Source organism: Spea bombifrons, chromosome 11 (assembly GCF_027358695.1).
Source record: "Spea bombifrons isolate aSpeBom1 chromosome 11, aSpeBom1.2.pri, whole genome shotgun sequence".
NCBI classification, from domain to species: Eukaryota; Metazoa; Chordata; class Amphibia; order Anura; family Pelobatidae; genus Spea; species Spea bombifrons.
This window is the reverse complement of record NC_071097.1, coordinates 1,944,427-1,958,490: the sequence shown is the minus strand read 5'-3', so window position 1 is coordinate 1,958,490 and position 14,064 is coordinate 1,944,427. Positions and strand designations below refer to the sequence as shown.

At 41.7% G+C, this 14,064-nt stretch overlaps 3 protein-coding genes across 5 annotated transcripts; all 3 read right to left on the bottom strand.

The window, feature by feature from the left end:
* Window positions 1–227: 227 nt before the first annotated feature.
* Window positions 228–3,210, bottom strand: LOC128468168 (pulmonary surfactant-associated protein D-like). The gene is made up of 6 exons (XM_053449860.1): window positions 3,032–3,210; window positions 2,648–2,764; window positions 2,109–2,243; window positions 1,705–1,839; window positions 1,242–1,322; window positions 228–638 (listed from the first exon to the last, which is right to left on the bottom strand). Exons 1-6 carry the CDS (start codon window positions 3,195–3,197, stop codon window positions 256–258), a joined length of 1,017 nt encoding a protein of 338 aa, XP_053305835.1. The 5' UTR covers window positions 3,198–3,210; the 3' UTR covers window positions 228–255.
* Window positions 3,211–6,721: 3,511 nt separating this feature from the next.
* On the bottom strand, window positions 6,722–10,525 carry LOC128468176 (mannose-binding protein A-like). Of its 3 annotated transcripts, none has more exons than XR_008345818.1 (7): window positions 10,384–10,525; window positions 10,098–10,297; window positions 9,829–9,936; window positions 9,587–9,613; window positions 9,207–9,272; window positions 8,654–9,083; window positions 7,775–7,976 (listed from the first exon to the last, which is right to left on the bottom strand). XR_008345818.1 is itself a non-coding variant. In XM_053449871.1 (6 exons), exons 2-6 carry the CDS (start codon window positions 10,285–10,287, stop codon window positions 7,591–7,593), a joined length of 777 nt encoding a protein of 258 aa, XP_053305846.1. In that variant the 5' UTR covers window positions 10,288–10,297; window positions 10,384–10,519; the 3' UTR covers window positions 6,722–7,590. The 3 variants fall into 3 exon arrangements, 1 of the variants encoding a protein (XP_053305846.1); XR_008345817.1 differs by having other exon boundaries at window positions 8,683–9,083; XM_053449871.1 differs by lacking the exon at window positions 8,654–9,083 and having other exon boundaries at window positions 6,722–7,976; window positions 10,384–10,519.
* Window positions 10,526–12,079: 1,554 nt separating this feature from the next.
* Window positions 12,080–14,064, bottom strand: LOC128468175 (pulmonary surfactant-associated protein D-like). The gene is made up of 4 exons (XM_053449870.1): window positions 13,824–14,064; window positions 13,429–13,545; window positions 12,984–13,067; window positions 12,080–12,481 (listed from the first exon to the last, which is right to left on the bottom strand). Exons 1-4 carry the CDS (start codon window positions 14,017–14,019, stop codon window positions 12,096–12,098), a joined length of 783 nt encoding a protein of 260 aa, XP_053305845.1. The 5' UTR covers window positions 14,020–14,064; the 3' UTR covers window positions 12,080–12,095.

Here is a 14,064-nt window from a genome sequence, read left to right as displayed (position 1 = left end):
TCACCATAAAGTGCTGGCGACATGGTTCTTGCCCGCGGTCATGTGACTGCGTTATAAAAGGAAGGCCTGGACGCGGGTCTACTTGTGACACGGAGGAAGGAGCGGATCGTGGTCGTGCACCATGATGGAGATAACAGTAATATGTTGAATAGATGATGGTAGAGGCTGTGAAGTTCTCCTTTATATTGTTAATGTAACAACAAAGTCATCGTATTAAATCCTTAATGTTTTAAATTTAAACTAATAATGTAGTCATCACACTGAAAATTCACATAAGACTATGTTCCTAGCGCCACAGGCCCGGTCGTTCCACTGTCCAATTTCCATCATCTCAGCGCAGTTTTCGCCCCTTTTTCCATCCGGTTGTTTCGCGTACCAGTTTTTATAACCAATTTTGTTCCCATTGAGATAAACAAAAACCTCTTCATCTTTAATGTCATTGATGCCAAGGAACACTCTCCTGTTTAAGGCTTTCGTAATCTGGGCGATGGCCGCGTTCTCGGCGCTGGTTTGGGGAGTCGGCAGCGTCCCCTGGAACTGTTCACAGTTGGCTCTCGCAGTCGTGTAATCAGCTTCCCTTCTGTTGCTCACGTACACTTTGTTCCCAGAGGAGATCGCTCCAGCTTCGAAGTAGAGAACTGCCAAACAGGACAAAACTATCTTAATAGCCTCAAAAAAAACCACTGTGAAGGTCAAACATCGGTGGGTTTCTCCAGAAGAAGCGTTGGGCCGTGCATAGCCAAAACAGATAATTTAACTGTTTAAACTATACGTTATTTAGGTCCTTCTCTCGGGAGAAACCAGCCAACATTGACCTTTCATAATGTATCGTTTATTAAACGAAGAGATATTTCAATTGATGATTTGGTTAAAAAAAAAACCTTTGGAAAAAATATTCTTGGAAAGAACATCTGAATTGTTATGACATTAAGGAACGGAAACAGTCAGCAGAGTTGACTGGCAACCAAGGGCCATAACAGGAGGATGGACCATGTGGTCAAGACAATCCAGAATAAGTCACACCAGAGAGCAGCAAGGTCAGGACAAGTTGGGTTGGATACCAGAGAGCGAGGTAAAAAAATAGAAAACATTACTGGGGTGACTCTTAGGAGTAAACCACAAAAGGCCATCATCCAGGGAGGGCATAGTATTAATATAGGCTGAAGGGCGCAGACTGATGATGTCAGAATATGACTACATGGTTTCCGGGTCTCAGGTGGGTCTTGAAGCATCAAACTTACCCTTCTGGAGGGATGCCAGCTTCTTCTCTAGAGCAGAAATCCTGCTCTCCAAACTTGTAACTTTTGTGGTCATGGTCTTATCTGCAATTCAAAATGAGTTTTGTTGATGGACCAAACTAAATCATGGATAGGGGTGCACTGAGAAATATGTGTAAGAAGTGATTCTGACGCAAAATTAGAAATGTCATCTTCTCACCCAAGCAATCCCAAATAATGCCTTTTTACTACTTTAAACCATACTTTAACTCTTTAATTTCCATCTCATAATGCAACAGTCTTAAGAAAAAAGAAACACACAAATGAAGACTCTCTGACTAATGAAAGTCTATGGAGGAAGGGACTTCATTAGCATCGCCATAAAGCATCAGCTCAGTGTGGTGTTTGAGCTGGGAAAATCACCCAAAACGTTATATGGCTGACAACTAGTGAAACTACTCATATCTCATAATCAGATGTAGTTTACCTGGATCTCCTTTATCCCCCTTCACGCCAGCAGCTCCTTTGGCACCCGAAACTCCTGGTGGCCCAGTTGCGCCTGAAGCCCCCTTAGCACCTTGGATTCCAGCAGGACCTGGCAAACCCCTGTCCCCTTTTAGCCCTGATTTAGATATAAAGTAAAATAAAGAGAACGTATGTGGTTCAGTAGGTGACCTTAGCTGGTAATTCAATTAAATATTTAAAATTATTGAGAATAGTTGGCACAAAGCCAAAAGAGTTGACCTGGAAGCCCAATAACCAGCTGTCATTGGCTAAGCCTCTGGACCAAACCAACCCTCAAGGAACCACCTTGACAAGATGACAAGACACATAATCTAATGCATAAAAGTCACAATAACACTTGTTCAAGTACAGTATGTATTTTTATACCTGGATCTCCTTTATCCCCCTTGGCACCGGCAGCTCCTTTAGCGCCTGGAATTCCTGGAGGTCCAGTGCCACCTGAAGCCCCTTTGGCACCTTGTGTTCCAACAGGACCAAGTGACCCCTTCTCCCCTTTTAGTCCTTTAAAAAAAAAGAAAAAAAAGATTGAGACAGTGCAGTAGATCTGAAATATAAATTCCATAGACCACCATACAATGTGGCAAACACAATCATGTCACGATAATACTTTCGAGGTCTCCCCATTGGTGATCCATTAATAAGGCATAAAGATGCCACCTTCTCAGATATGCATCTTTAGACCTAGTTGGCCTAAGCTACAATACAGAGCTAATCATGATTCACAGGGGGCAGTTTGTAGAATAATAAGTCCCAGAGATGCCCGGACTGGCCATCAGAACAGCCCATGTGCGCTTATGTCATCGGGCGGCCGCTGGCCTTAAAGTGCCGTTGCTACCTCTTCATCACCGGTCCAAACCTGGTCCTAGAGGTGCTAGTAATCTAAGATAGAAGAAGATCTTTGTTACCTTGGACACCTTGGGTTCCTTTGTCTCCTTGGTTTCCTTTCAGCCCCTGAGGTCCTGCTTTACCTGGAGCTCCTAAGCTCCCTTTCAAACCTGGAGCTCCAGCTGGTCCAGGAGGACCTAAGAACAGAAGGTCAGCAATTATGAAATGATTAACTCTTGGTCAAATTTAAAATATAGGTAAGAATGTTTGACCACCAGGCGAATTTTAATCCAGTAAGTGGAACAATCTGGCCAAGGTTTGAACATACCTACCAAAACTTGGGTTCCCAGATTTGTAACATTTTCAGAGAAAAGCAGCCTTGTGTATAATTATAGTTTAAAAAAAATAAAATGAAATGAAATTAAAATTGAATTATTATTATTATTTTTTTAAAATGATCTTACCTGGGTCACCTTTTAAACCGTTGGCCCCGTCTCTTCCATCGCGGCCGTTGAGACCCGGCTGCCCTTGCACAATCAGGCACTTGTTGTCTGTGTCTGAAAGCACGCGGTGCGATAACTGCAGAACCACCAAAAATGTGAGAGTGGCCACGTTTTTGGAAATGCCCATTTCTGCCGTTCTCCTGCCTGTAAGGAAATAAAAAGTGTGGCTTATTCTAAAATATTGCATTCAAATTATTAAAATGGTTGCAAAAATTATTAATGTAGCAAAATTATTATTATTATTATTTAATACATATTCTAAATAATAATAACAATATTAATACTCTGATAAAACTATAATAATAATATTCTGGAATAAAAAAAAATCATTATAGATTAAAAATCAAAGTAGGGTTTAGTATATTTTATATTTAATTTAACCCCTTAAGGACAACAGGTCAAAACGTTGGCTTTTTTTTGAGCGGGGGGGGGGGAATGTAACCTTTAATTTGCTTATTACCACTATACACACTTATGCCTTCCATACGGTTAATTTTACCATTATTTCGATTATGGATCTGGGGGGGGGGGCGTTGGAAGGAACATACAACACATACAAACATACACACACATACACACATACTCACACCTTTTTTTACCGCTGTATCGGAGCTCACAACTGAGTTTGCAGCTAGACGTCGCACACCTATGACGTTAAAATGATCAGGGGGGGCACCAGAGAAGTTTCTAAATTCTCTGTACTTTAAATATTAACCCTTTAATAGCCCATCATACAGATCCTATAAGGATAGACTCACTGATGATGTCAGCCAAATGTCTTCATTCACCCCGAGACTGGGGTAAAAACTACAATTTATAAGAAAGCAAAAAAAAAACACCAAACGATCCTACCTTCTTAGATGACTTGTACGGTGATCTAATTGTTAAACTCTCCCGTGTAGAAAGTTGGGTTCCTTGACCGGGAGCCTCCAGAAGGAAAGTGCAGCCGTCGGAAAACAGGCCGTCTTATATCAGAACTATCTGTTTATATCTCAAAGAATCCGTCGACATTTCCGAAAACCCCAGATGCTGAAATATGTGCAATTCTTGTGAAATGTGTTAGTGCTGATGAAAGCCCCGGCTGCCGGCAGGGACTGGAACACCGTGTTTCCTTTTAATGAGTTCAGCGTGACCGAAGCTACAAACTCATTCGCTTGCCAAGGAGATCAAAAACCATGTCAAAGAAGAGTAGACTTACCTAGACTTACCTACAATGACATGCTTACCTAGAACTGGGAAAAATAAACATTTTTTAAAAAACAGGACTGTCCCGGGAAATTCAGGACTGTTGGTAGGTATGCGGATGGAAGAAAGTGGGTCAAAAACTCAAAATCAGCTTAGAGTTATAGGGTTAATGTTAAGGATAACAGTGCACCTGATTGGTTAAAGATCTATAATTAATTTATTATCGCATTTTATTTATAATAAGGGTTATTAAAAATAAGGGGTTAATTTCTTCTTATATTATTAACTGTATTTAATTTTGTTTATTTATTTATTCTACCTATCTACGTTTGCATACCTATTTTATCGGAATTTGATGGGACAGGACTGGAAAACTAAAAAAACACAAAACAGCACTGTCCTGGGAAATTCGGGACTGTTGGTAGGTATGCGGATGGAAGAAAGTGGGTCAAAAACTCAAAATAAGCTTAGAGTTAGTGTTAATGTAAGGTTAAGGATAGTAGTAGTGCACCTGACTGGTTACATATCTATTTATTATCTAATTTTAAAGGTAATAGGTGTTACTAAATGCGTGATGTCACAAGAGCGAGCTGATTGGACAAACGAAGACCAGCGCACTCAACCCTCTTTCAAGAAACGGCGGGCGCGATGTGAAAACGAAGATGAACGCGAAGAAACGGAAACTCTTTGCGTTGTGCGTCTTCGTCTTTGTTTATCCGCCGCCATATTCGTTTATTCGCTTTGAACAACGAGAACGCATCATCCGTGTTCGTTATCATGACCTCCCGAACGCACAAGTCTAGTGAATACCCACCTGAGATGTCACAATGACCTCTTGACAAGGTCGTGTGGTCAAGAAGACTTCCTGTCATGTCAACGTCTGGACGCACATCAGGTTAACAAGCTGGGGACCTCAAACCACTGGTGTTCCCATGTGGTGGAAAGTCCTCCTTCCCACCGCTTCTTAGAACATGGAACATTTTCGATTACCTCTGTGAACTGGGCCAAGGAAGGCGGTGATGGAATTGAGTGGACCGACCTTCATAGGGTTAAACGAAGAGTGACATAATAGAGAGTCTTGGAGGTCCGTTCTTTTTGAGGGACACGAGAAGACACTTCATCTCCCCCTTTTATAATGTTCAAACATTATCACTGATTTAACTATACCTTATACAGGTCTCACTGACTTAACTATACATTATACAGGGTCGGCTCAGCCGATCTTGCAGGAGAAGCTTTCTGGGGTCAAGGAGGGTGAAGTCATGGAGCTGGAATGCTGATGTTTCTTCACCTGATCTCCTGCAGAAGCTTTTCTAAACAAAACGATGGCGTCGTTCCCCGCCCAGTCCTGATAAGCACCAGAAATATTTTAGAATTTACGATGTATTTCTGATATCCAGCTGGAAGAAGTAGCCGGGGGAAAGCCCCTGTATGTTTGCGTAAGCCAAGAAATTCAAATACTACGAAATAGGAATTGCCGTAAACGTCGGAGTACGAAATGCAGAACGCGCGTCTTAGGCATGGCTTTTTGATTAAGAGCTATTTGTTATTTAAGTACCCTCTCGAACTATCTGCCTCAAACTCGGCAGGAGAGTGTCCACATGCTGAGACTTAAATGTTATTTTTTTAGTATTGTCAAAACAGTTAAAATGTGCAGTAACCACGGACTGTCCATCTGGCACACTGGGCTTATCCCCTGGGTGTCTTCCTAACTTTCCCTTAAAATAGGTAATAAATTAACGTAACTGATTGCGTTGGAACGTTAAAACATTCGGACCTGGGATATTCCTTGCAGTACCCGTCCTGGCCACTAGAGGCCACTCTGTCACCGCCATGCGTATAAATTATAGAAATCATTCGGAAACACCCGTGTTTCTGCACATATGTGTTTACTAATGCAGAGATCAGCCTGGAACAAACCCCAGTACAATACAGTAATTTACCCCCCCCCAGCGCTGTATACAGTAATATAACCCCCGCGCGCTGTATACAGTAATATAACCCCCCAGCGCTGTATACAGTAATATAACCCCCAGCGCTGTATACAGTAATATAACCCCCCCAGCGCTGTATACAATAATATAACCCCCCAGCACTGTATACAGTAATATAACCCCCCCAGCGCTGTATACAGTAATATAACCCCCAGCGCTGTATACAGTAATATAACCCCCCAGCACTGTATACAGTAATATAACCCCTCAGCGCTGTATACAGTAATATAACCCCCAGCGCTGTATACAGTAATATAACCCCCAGCACTGTATACAGTAATATAACCCCCCAGCGCTGTATACAGTAATATAACCCCCAGCGCTGTATACAGTAATATAACCCCCCCAGCGCTGTATACAGTAATATACCCCCCAGCGCTGTATACAGTAATATAACCCCCCAGCGCTGTATACAGTAATATAACCCCCCCCAGTGCTGTATATAGTAATACACCACATGGGACAGCTAAAATGAAGCAATGCAGACTTTTTTCATAGTATCTTATAGATAATGTTAAACACAACTATTTCAGTCATAATATAACCCATGCCACTTTTAGGGTGATCCTTCCTAAGGAGGAGTCTCTCCAAGTTACCATCACCGTAGATTTCTCATGACACCAGATAATTGGAGCTGTTCGAAAAAGCCACAGTGTTCCATCACCATATTTTCATTGAGCTAGAAAGTCATTATTTGGAATGCGGATGATAACCCAGACAAAGAAGGCTTTTTTTTTTTTTGGACAACCAGTTGCTTCAAGAGTAGACAAGGACAACTCCATTAGATTTTATTCTAATGTGTGCGACATTTCTTTTCCAGGCCATCTCATGTGGCTTTCATTGACCAGACCACCCCGACCAACTATTTTTTGGATAAAGCACATGACGTTAACAGTGAAAGCCACCTCCACTTCCTTACCATCCATCAGTGTTGGTCAAAGTTGACCAAGCTTCCACTGGTGACCACTCCAACATCCGACTGGTGGTGCTTTGGGGCGAATACCTTCAATAATGGTGCCGCTCCGATCAATTTGTGAGATATGGGCGGGGGGAAAGGTAGGAGAAAAGTCACTCGTAACTCTTCTAACAACCTTTTGGAATGCCGAGGAGCTCGTGCGATCGTGTAACGATGGAGTGATACCAGCTGGAGAAGATCAGAATGTCAGCTACCACACTAAGAGACTGCAATGAAACACTTTAAGGTCCCTTGTATGTCCATAGTCCATGGGTGGACAAGGGCATTAGCACATTTCTTTGTCTTTTTGTTTTTTTTTCCCCAATCTAATGATAATTTTATGGCATTTTCCCCAAAAAAACACAAATACACCTAAAATTTCATCCTCATAATTTAAACTCGCAAATGACTTGTTTTACACTGTTACAATTAACATCAATCCATTTCCCTTCCAAATAGATCATTACACAATTCTCTATTTGACCCCCATTTGGCTCCGTGGCTCTCCAGTTCACGTAGGTCGCTTCCGTCCCGTCGGGATGCACATAAGTTCCTTCTTTCTCCCTGTCGTTTACTCCAAGGTATATTGCCTGTCTTGGTATTTCCTGTGCCAGGACGTGCAAGACCCCATTCTCTTCGTCGTTCATTGGAGAAGGAACAATCCCCCCGTGTCTCTCACAGATGGACTTCACTGTTACAAAGGTACCGGTTTGTTTGAGTTTCACATACATTTTGTTCCCAACGGTGACTAGATCATTTTGTAACACAAGAACTGCAAAAAAATAAATAAATGCTATTTTGAACTTTACAACGAATAACAAAATAACACAACTTGTATTAAAAATTACAATATAGGGGTATGGGGGTAAGCATTATTTATGTTTATTATATTATTATATCTATATTATTAATATTTATATATATTTTGCAATTTATTTAACGGATGAGTCTCTCCAAGTCCAAAAAAGTTGTTGACATCCCTATGGACTTAATAATATGTCCACAAAAAGCTGTCAGAAGGCCCCTTAGGAGATATTATTGATATTGCGCAAGATATGAGGCTGCCTATAGATGACCAGGACTCTCTTCGGTCAGCAGGGCTGGGTCCATCATGGAGGATCCGACGTAATGGCGATTGGCGCGAAGAGTAGTGTCAATGGCTGGTAGGCCCAGACTATGCTGTGATCTCTGATCATCACTCCCAGGGCTTCCTGATCACAGCGTAATCATTACAGGGCTGATCAGAGGGAAAGATGGGAGAAACTTTGTTTCTCTTCCAAAAGATAATAAAGCATCAATAAAAAAAACAAAATGTTATAGGGAACTCAGGGGCCTCACCATAGCGTCCCTGTCGTCCACGAAATGCAAGAGAGATCCCCAAGTCGGCTCACCCATGAAGAGGTAGACCATGCACACTCATAGAGTGGGGGCCAGTGAGTGCTAAAGTACCTAGCTCTGTCCTTTGTAGCATCGCTCACCACAGAGATCCAGACTGCCCCTGAAAGCAACATCAGCACAAGCGTTGTGCATCGAGAACTTCATGAACTGGGCTTCCACGGCCGAGGAGCTGCACACAAGCTGATCGCTGTGCACAATGCCAAGCATCAGCCGGAGTGGTGTAAAGCCACCGCCACTAGACTCTGGGGCAGTGGAAACATCTTCTCTGGAGTGATAACTCACACTTCACTATCTGGAAGTCTGAGGGATGATTCTGGGTTTGGTGGATGCCAGGAGAAGTCCTGACCTCAACCCCATCAAATACCTCTGGGATGAACTGGAATGGAGATGGCGTCCAACATCATCGTCTGGCCTCACAGGCACTCTACTAGATGAACGGGCAAAAATTCCCAGAGAAGCTCCCCAAAATCTTGTGGAAAACCTTGCCAGAAAATTGGAAGCCATTAGAGCCAAAGAGGGGTTGCCAACTCCATTTTAGAATAGGGTTCCCCCCCCCCCACATTAGCACTAGAAATATACATTCCGATACTCCGATCACACTTACCATTCTTCAGCACGGAAATACTATTTTCCAATTGTATTACCCGATTTCTCAAATCATCAGTCGAGCCTGGGACGTACAGAGAAAAAAAACATGTAGTTCCTCCCAGAATCTTCATGAAGAGGGACTACCCAACACAAACAGGGACACTTGGCAGGTATGCTTTAACGACGCACTAAGTAAATATTAAGTAAGACCTTACAATAGCCAAGTTTTAGCTGTGTCCCAACGAAAGAATTCACATTTTTATCCGTAACGATTAATAAATATTAAAATGCTGTAATTAATACGGTAATCCCGGTAAATAAAATCACGTGGGGTTTTAGACATTTTAGTTGTTTTTAGAAATTTTTGAAATTTTTAAATCGTTTAATTGACCATACCTGGATTTCCTTTTTCTCCTTTTAAACCTCAAAAAAAAAAAAAAAGTAATTTATAAAAAGTTATACACCTTCATAAAATATTATTTATTTTATATATCTCTTATATTTACATATAATATTTTTTTTATATATATATTATATATACAGTCTATATATGTAAAATGGGATTTTTTTTGTAATTTTTTGTAATTTAATTAATTTTTTTTAAAAATTCTTTAAAAAAAATAAAATATTTAAAATACCTGGAAGGCCGTTTGTTCCCTTTTGTCCCTGTTCTCCTTTTGGTCCGACTTTTCCAGGGGGTCCGACCATACCCCTGATCCCTGGATTTCCTGGTTGACCGGGAGCTCCTACGTTGAGTAGATTTAGTGTGTTACAAACTGCAAAGCCCTTAAATAATGATAATCAACGCTTGACTCTGGCTGTCCTAACAGCCACCGCGTTGTGTCTGAGTGTTAGAGATGTTGTTGAAAATGTTCAAGAACACAGATTTCCTTGGTTTCTGCCGTACCTGGTTTTCCTTTAGGTCCATTGAGTCCATTGAGTCCATTGAGTCCGTCTCTTCCGTCTCTTCCATTAAGACCTGGTGGCCCTTGTACCGCGGAGCACGTGGTGGTGGCATCTGACATAACCTCAGGGAACGACGTTATCAAAACCAAGATAGTTATGACTATCACGCTCTTCAAATATCTTTCCATCATAGACCTCTACCTAGGGGTAAAAACATTATCTGTGGTGCTATAATACAGATAATTCTTCACAACAATTATGATTAAACCACCGCACGCAACGCTCACCTTCTTCAGTGGCCAGATAACCCGTATGAAAGTAGACAGTGAAGCACAGCAGAAGACAAACCTTTATCTGTCGGTTTATATTGATTACTTTTTCATGCTGAACTTTAGTCTGTCCCAACAGGTTCATTGGCAATATGTGTAAACACCGGCTTCATCTTATGTACGTAGCTTCATTTGGATCCTTTCCTACAGGGCCGGACTGGAGATGACGAGGCGGCCATGGCACTTTAAAGCTGCACGACCCCTCTTTATGCTCTGAGCAAGAACTACACCATACGACCAAAAGTATGTGGACACCGGGCCATCACACCTACATGTTTGTTGGACATCCCATTCCTTATGGTTATAACAGCCTCTGCTCTTCTGGGAAGGTTTTTGCAATATATGGAAGTGTTTCTGTTGGTATTTTTGCCCGTTCAGCCAGTAGAGCGTTTCTGAGGTCAGGCACTGAGGTTGGACGAGAAGGCCAGGCTCTCAATCTCCGTTCCAGTTTATCCCAAAGGTGTTGGATGGGGTTGAGGTCAGGTCTCTGTACGGGCCGGTCAAGTTTCTCCGCACCAAACTCATCCAACCATGTCTTTATGGAGCTTTGGGGCGCAGTCATGCTGGAATAGAAACAGGGCCTTCACCAAACTGTTCCCACAAAGTTGGAAGCATTAAGATGTCTCTTTACTGGAAGTAAGGGGCCCAACCTCTGAAAAACAGCCCTAGACCATTATCCCTTCTCCACCAAACCTTACAGTGGATGCTATGTAGGTAGCGTTCTCCTGGGCTGCTCAGCCAGGGAAGCTCTTTTCATGAAGCTCCCGACACACAGCGCTTGTGCTGATGTTGTCTCCCTTACTGTCCCCGCTTTTATGAGCAGTGAAGACCGTGGGCTAGTTAAGTTTGTCCCAACTGGTCCAAGGAGACAAAAAGTATGGATCTCCTGTCCAGTTCCCATTTAAGGTTGCTATTCAGGTAAGCTGGGTGACCACACTAGTTGCCCCACCCACTTTCATGCATGGCTCCACCCACTTCTCTTGTCACATCACCCAACACAATCATCCCTTTTTTGGACACTTCAAATGTTGGGAGTATGGGTCACCCAAGAGTTCCTTCAGATCACTCACTGATCTCCATGATGCTGAGGAGCGCATTAGGTGAATCTGCAGCTCCAGAGCTTCAGCTGAAGGCTTGAAGCAGCCAACCATTGGCTACTGATTGAATTTTAAAGTTTTGTTTTCTCGTACGCACCACCAAACCCTGGGACTTATTAACAGGAGTGTATAGAAAGTTCAATGCTCTCTAAAATATCGACATATTCCCCGTTCACCTCAGGTCACCAACCTTTACACCTGACTCTAAAAGCTCTCTTCACTTTTAAATGTATCTCGTTACGAAGTAAAGTAATAGTTATTAATTTAATGAATAAAATAATGCATTTATGGTAATTTTCATAGTTGCTGTAACGAGTTGTAGAATTCAAGTTATTCAGATAGCCTTCTACAAGAATCAAAAACTATTACTTATTAGATTATACAATAAAAAGTTCATTTTTCTGAATATTGGATTTTTTTATAGAATATACTCATATATATCGCTAAACAACAACAGAAATAAGTGACTTTCTCATTATTTTTAAGCTTGATTGAATGAAATGAATCGACAAAAAAACTTTCATGAATTCACCACCGTTTTGGCCCCGGAAAAAGAATAATTAGGACAAATATTTATTGGAATTCACAGATTACCAATCTCAAAAGAGAACACGGAATGTCATTCCATTTTCCGTTGTCTTGTATCTCAACACAGTCTTCGTTATCCTTGCTGTTGTTGGGTTCGCCCAAGTTCCAGTTGCTGTAGTCGATCTTGTCACCCCCGGCGTATTTGAAGATCCCTTCCACCTGCAGGTCTGATATTCCCAAAAACGCCTTTGGGTTCTCGCCTTTGGCGTGGAGGATCTCCTGGGCCGCGCTGTTCTCGGCCGCGTTCCTCGGCGTGGCTATGTTACCCCCGGCTTCCTTACAGGTCCTCTGCACGCTCTCAAAGCTTTCCTCCAGGCCGTTGGTTACAAAAACCTTGTCGCCGGCTTGTTTGCCGCCATGGAAAAGCAAAACTGAAATGGACAAGGATACGTTGGCTTCAATAATGAATGGCAAACATGTCAAAGTTGGGTTCTGAAATGGGTTGGGTTATGAAATTGATCAGATTGATGCCAAAATATATCGACGATGCTATCTACCTAAAGTATATATAGCTTCTTGAGGTCTACCATTTGTCCTCAGTCTTGAATGTTCCACCTCTGACCCTATCGTAATATCGCTCCATTAATCTTATTTGAGACCCAAAGTTTCCCATTGTTCTTGGGGATTTTTTTTTTTACTTGATTTTATGACTCATGAAATATCTGTTTAACAGAATAAAAACGTATGAAAATCTTGCTGTCCTTTGGATCCCTTTGGATTTCGAAGAAAAAAATATTCTACGTAAAATATCTCCTAAAATTAGGGGAAAAAAACCTCCCAAAAAAGGAATTTAAATTTTATTAAAATAAAATTTCACACAATAATTAAAAAAAAATAAAAAAATTATACAATTATTGTAAAAAAGTAGCTTACTTTTAGCGTACTTGTTTATGTTTGCTTGAAGCTTGAGTAGTTGCTCTTCTAAAGTCTTCATTTGTCCAATTACGACCTCAACCTCTGACGAATAGAATACTTATTAGTAGAATTTGGAACTCACGGAAATAAAGAATTGTCAATAATTTTTTCAAAATAATCACTAGATTTCAATTGATCACCACCTTGATTTTAATAGGGAGAAAATGGGGTGGAATTACAGGTGCCTAGCAGAAACACTTAATATGTTTTAGAGGGATTTGCCAAGGAACGAGGAGACAATGGATAGTGAATCTCCATCAAGAGTCCATCAAGATTGAGAGTCATCAAGACTCTCTTGGCTCTTCTCATTCATGAGAGAGTAACTGAAGTGGAAAGTTTGACTCCTCTTAGCGACTGTGTCCACCAGTGATGAGACGTCAAGACATTACAACAGTAGCGTTACCTGAAGTAGCACTTCTTCCTTGTTCCCCTTTTTCGCCGACAGAACCCTTGTCGCCCTTAACTCCTGGAGGACCGAGTTTTCCAGGAGGTCCTTGACTACCCCGGCTTCCTTGAGGACCTGTGATATAGGGCAACAAGCTTTATTGTGATTTTCTCTGCAAAAAAGGAAGACATAATCATGGCTTCCAAGATATTTTGCTATGTTCTTTCAACCTTGGAAGGTATAGGTGGAAATGAAGAACCCGGAGAACATAGAATTTGAGGGCCCATCTGGTCTGCCCATTTTTGAAAGACCCAGAACTTAATCAGCCCTTGGACTTAATTTTAGGAGCCATATGCCTATCCCATGCATGGTTAAAGGATAAAATGAAGACCTTTTTTTGGCCTACGTCCTACCTCGATCTCCTTTTTCTCCTTTCGCTCCTTCTTTACCGTCTCTCCCATCTCTTCCGGGTTGACCGCCCGAGCTATGCATCCCGCACGAAATCACCGCGCACGTGTTGGTATACTCATCACATTTTCCCGAATCTATAGCGAGAGCCCTCAAAATCACTCCGAAGAGCAACACACTCAGGAGCTTTAAAGCATTCATTGTTCACAAGCTTAACCTACAAGAATAGACATTTTCAGAAGACAT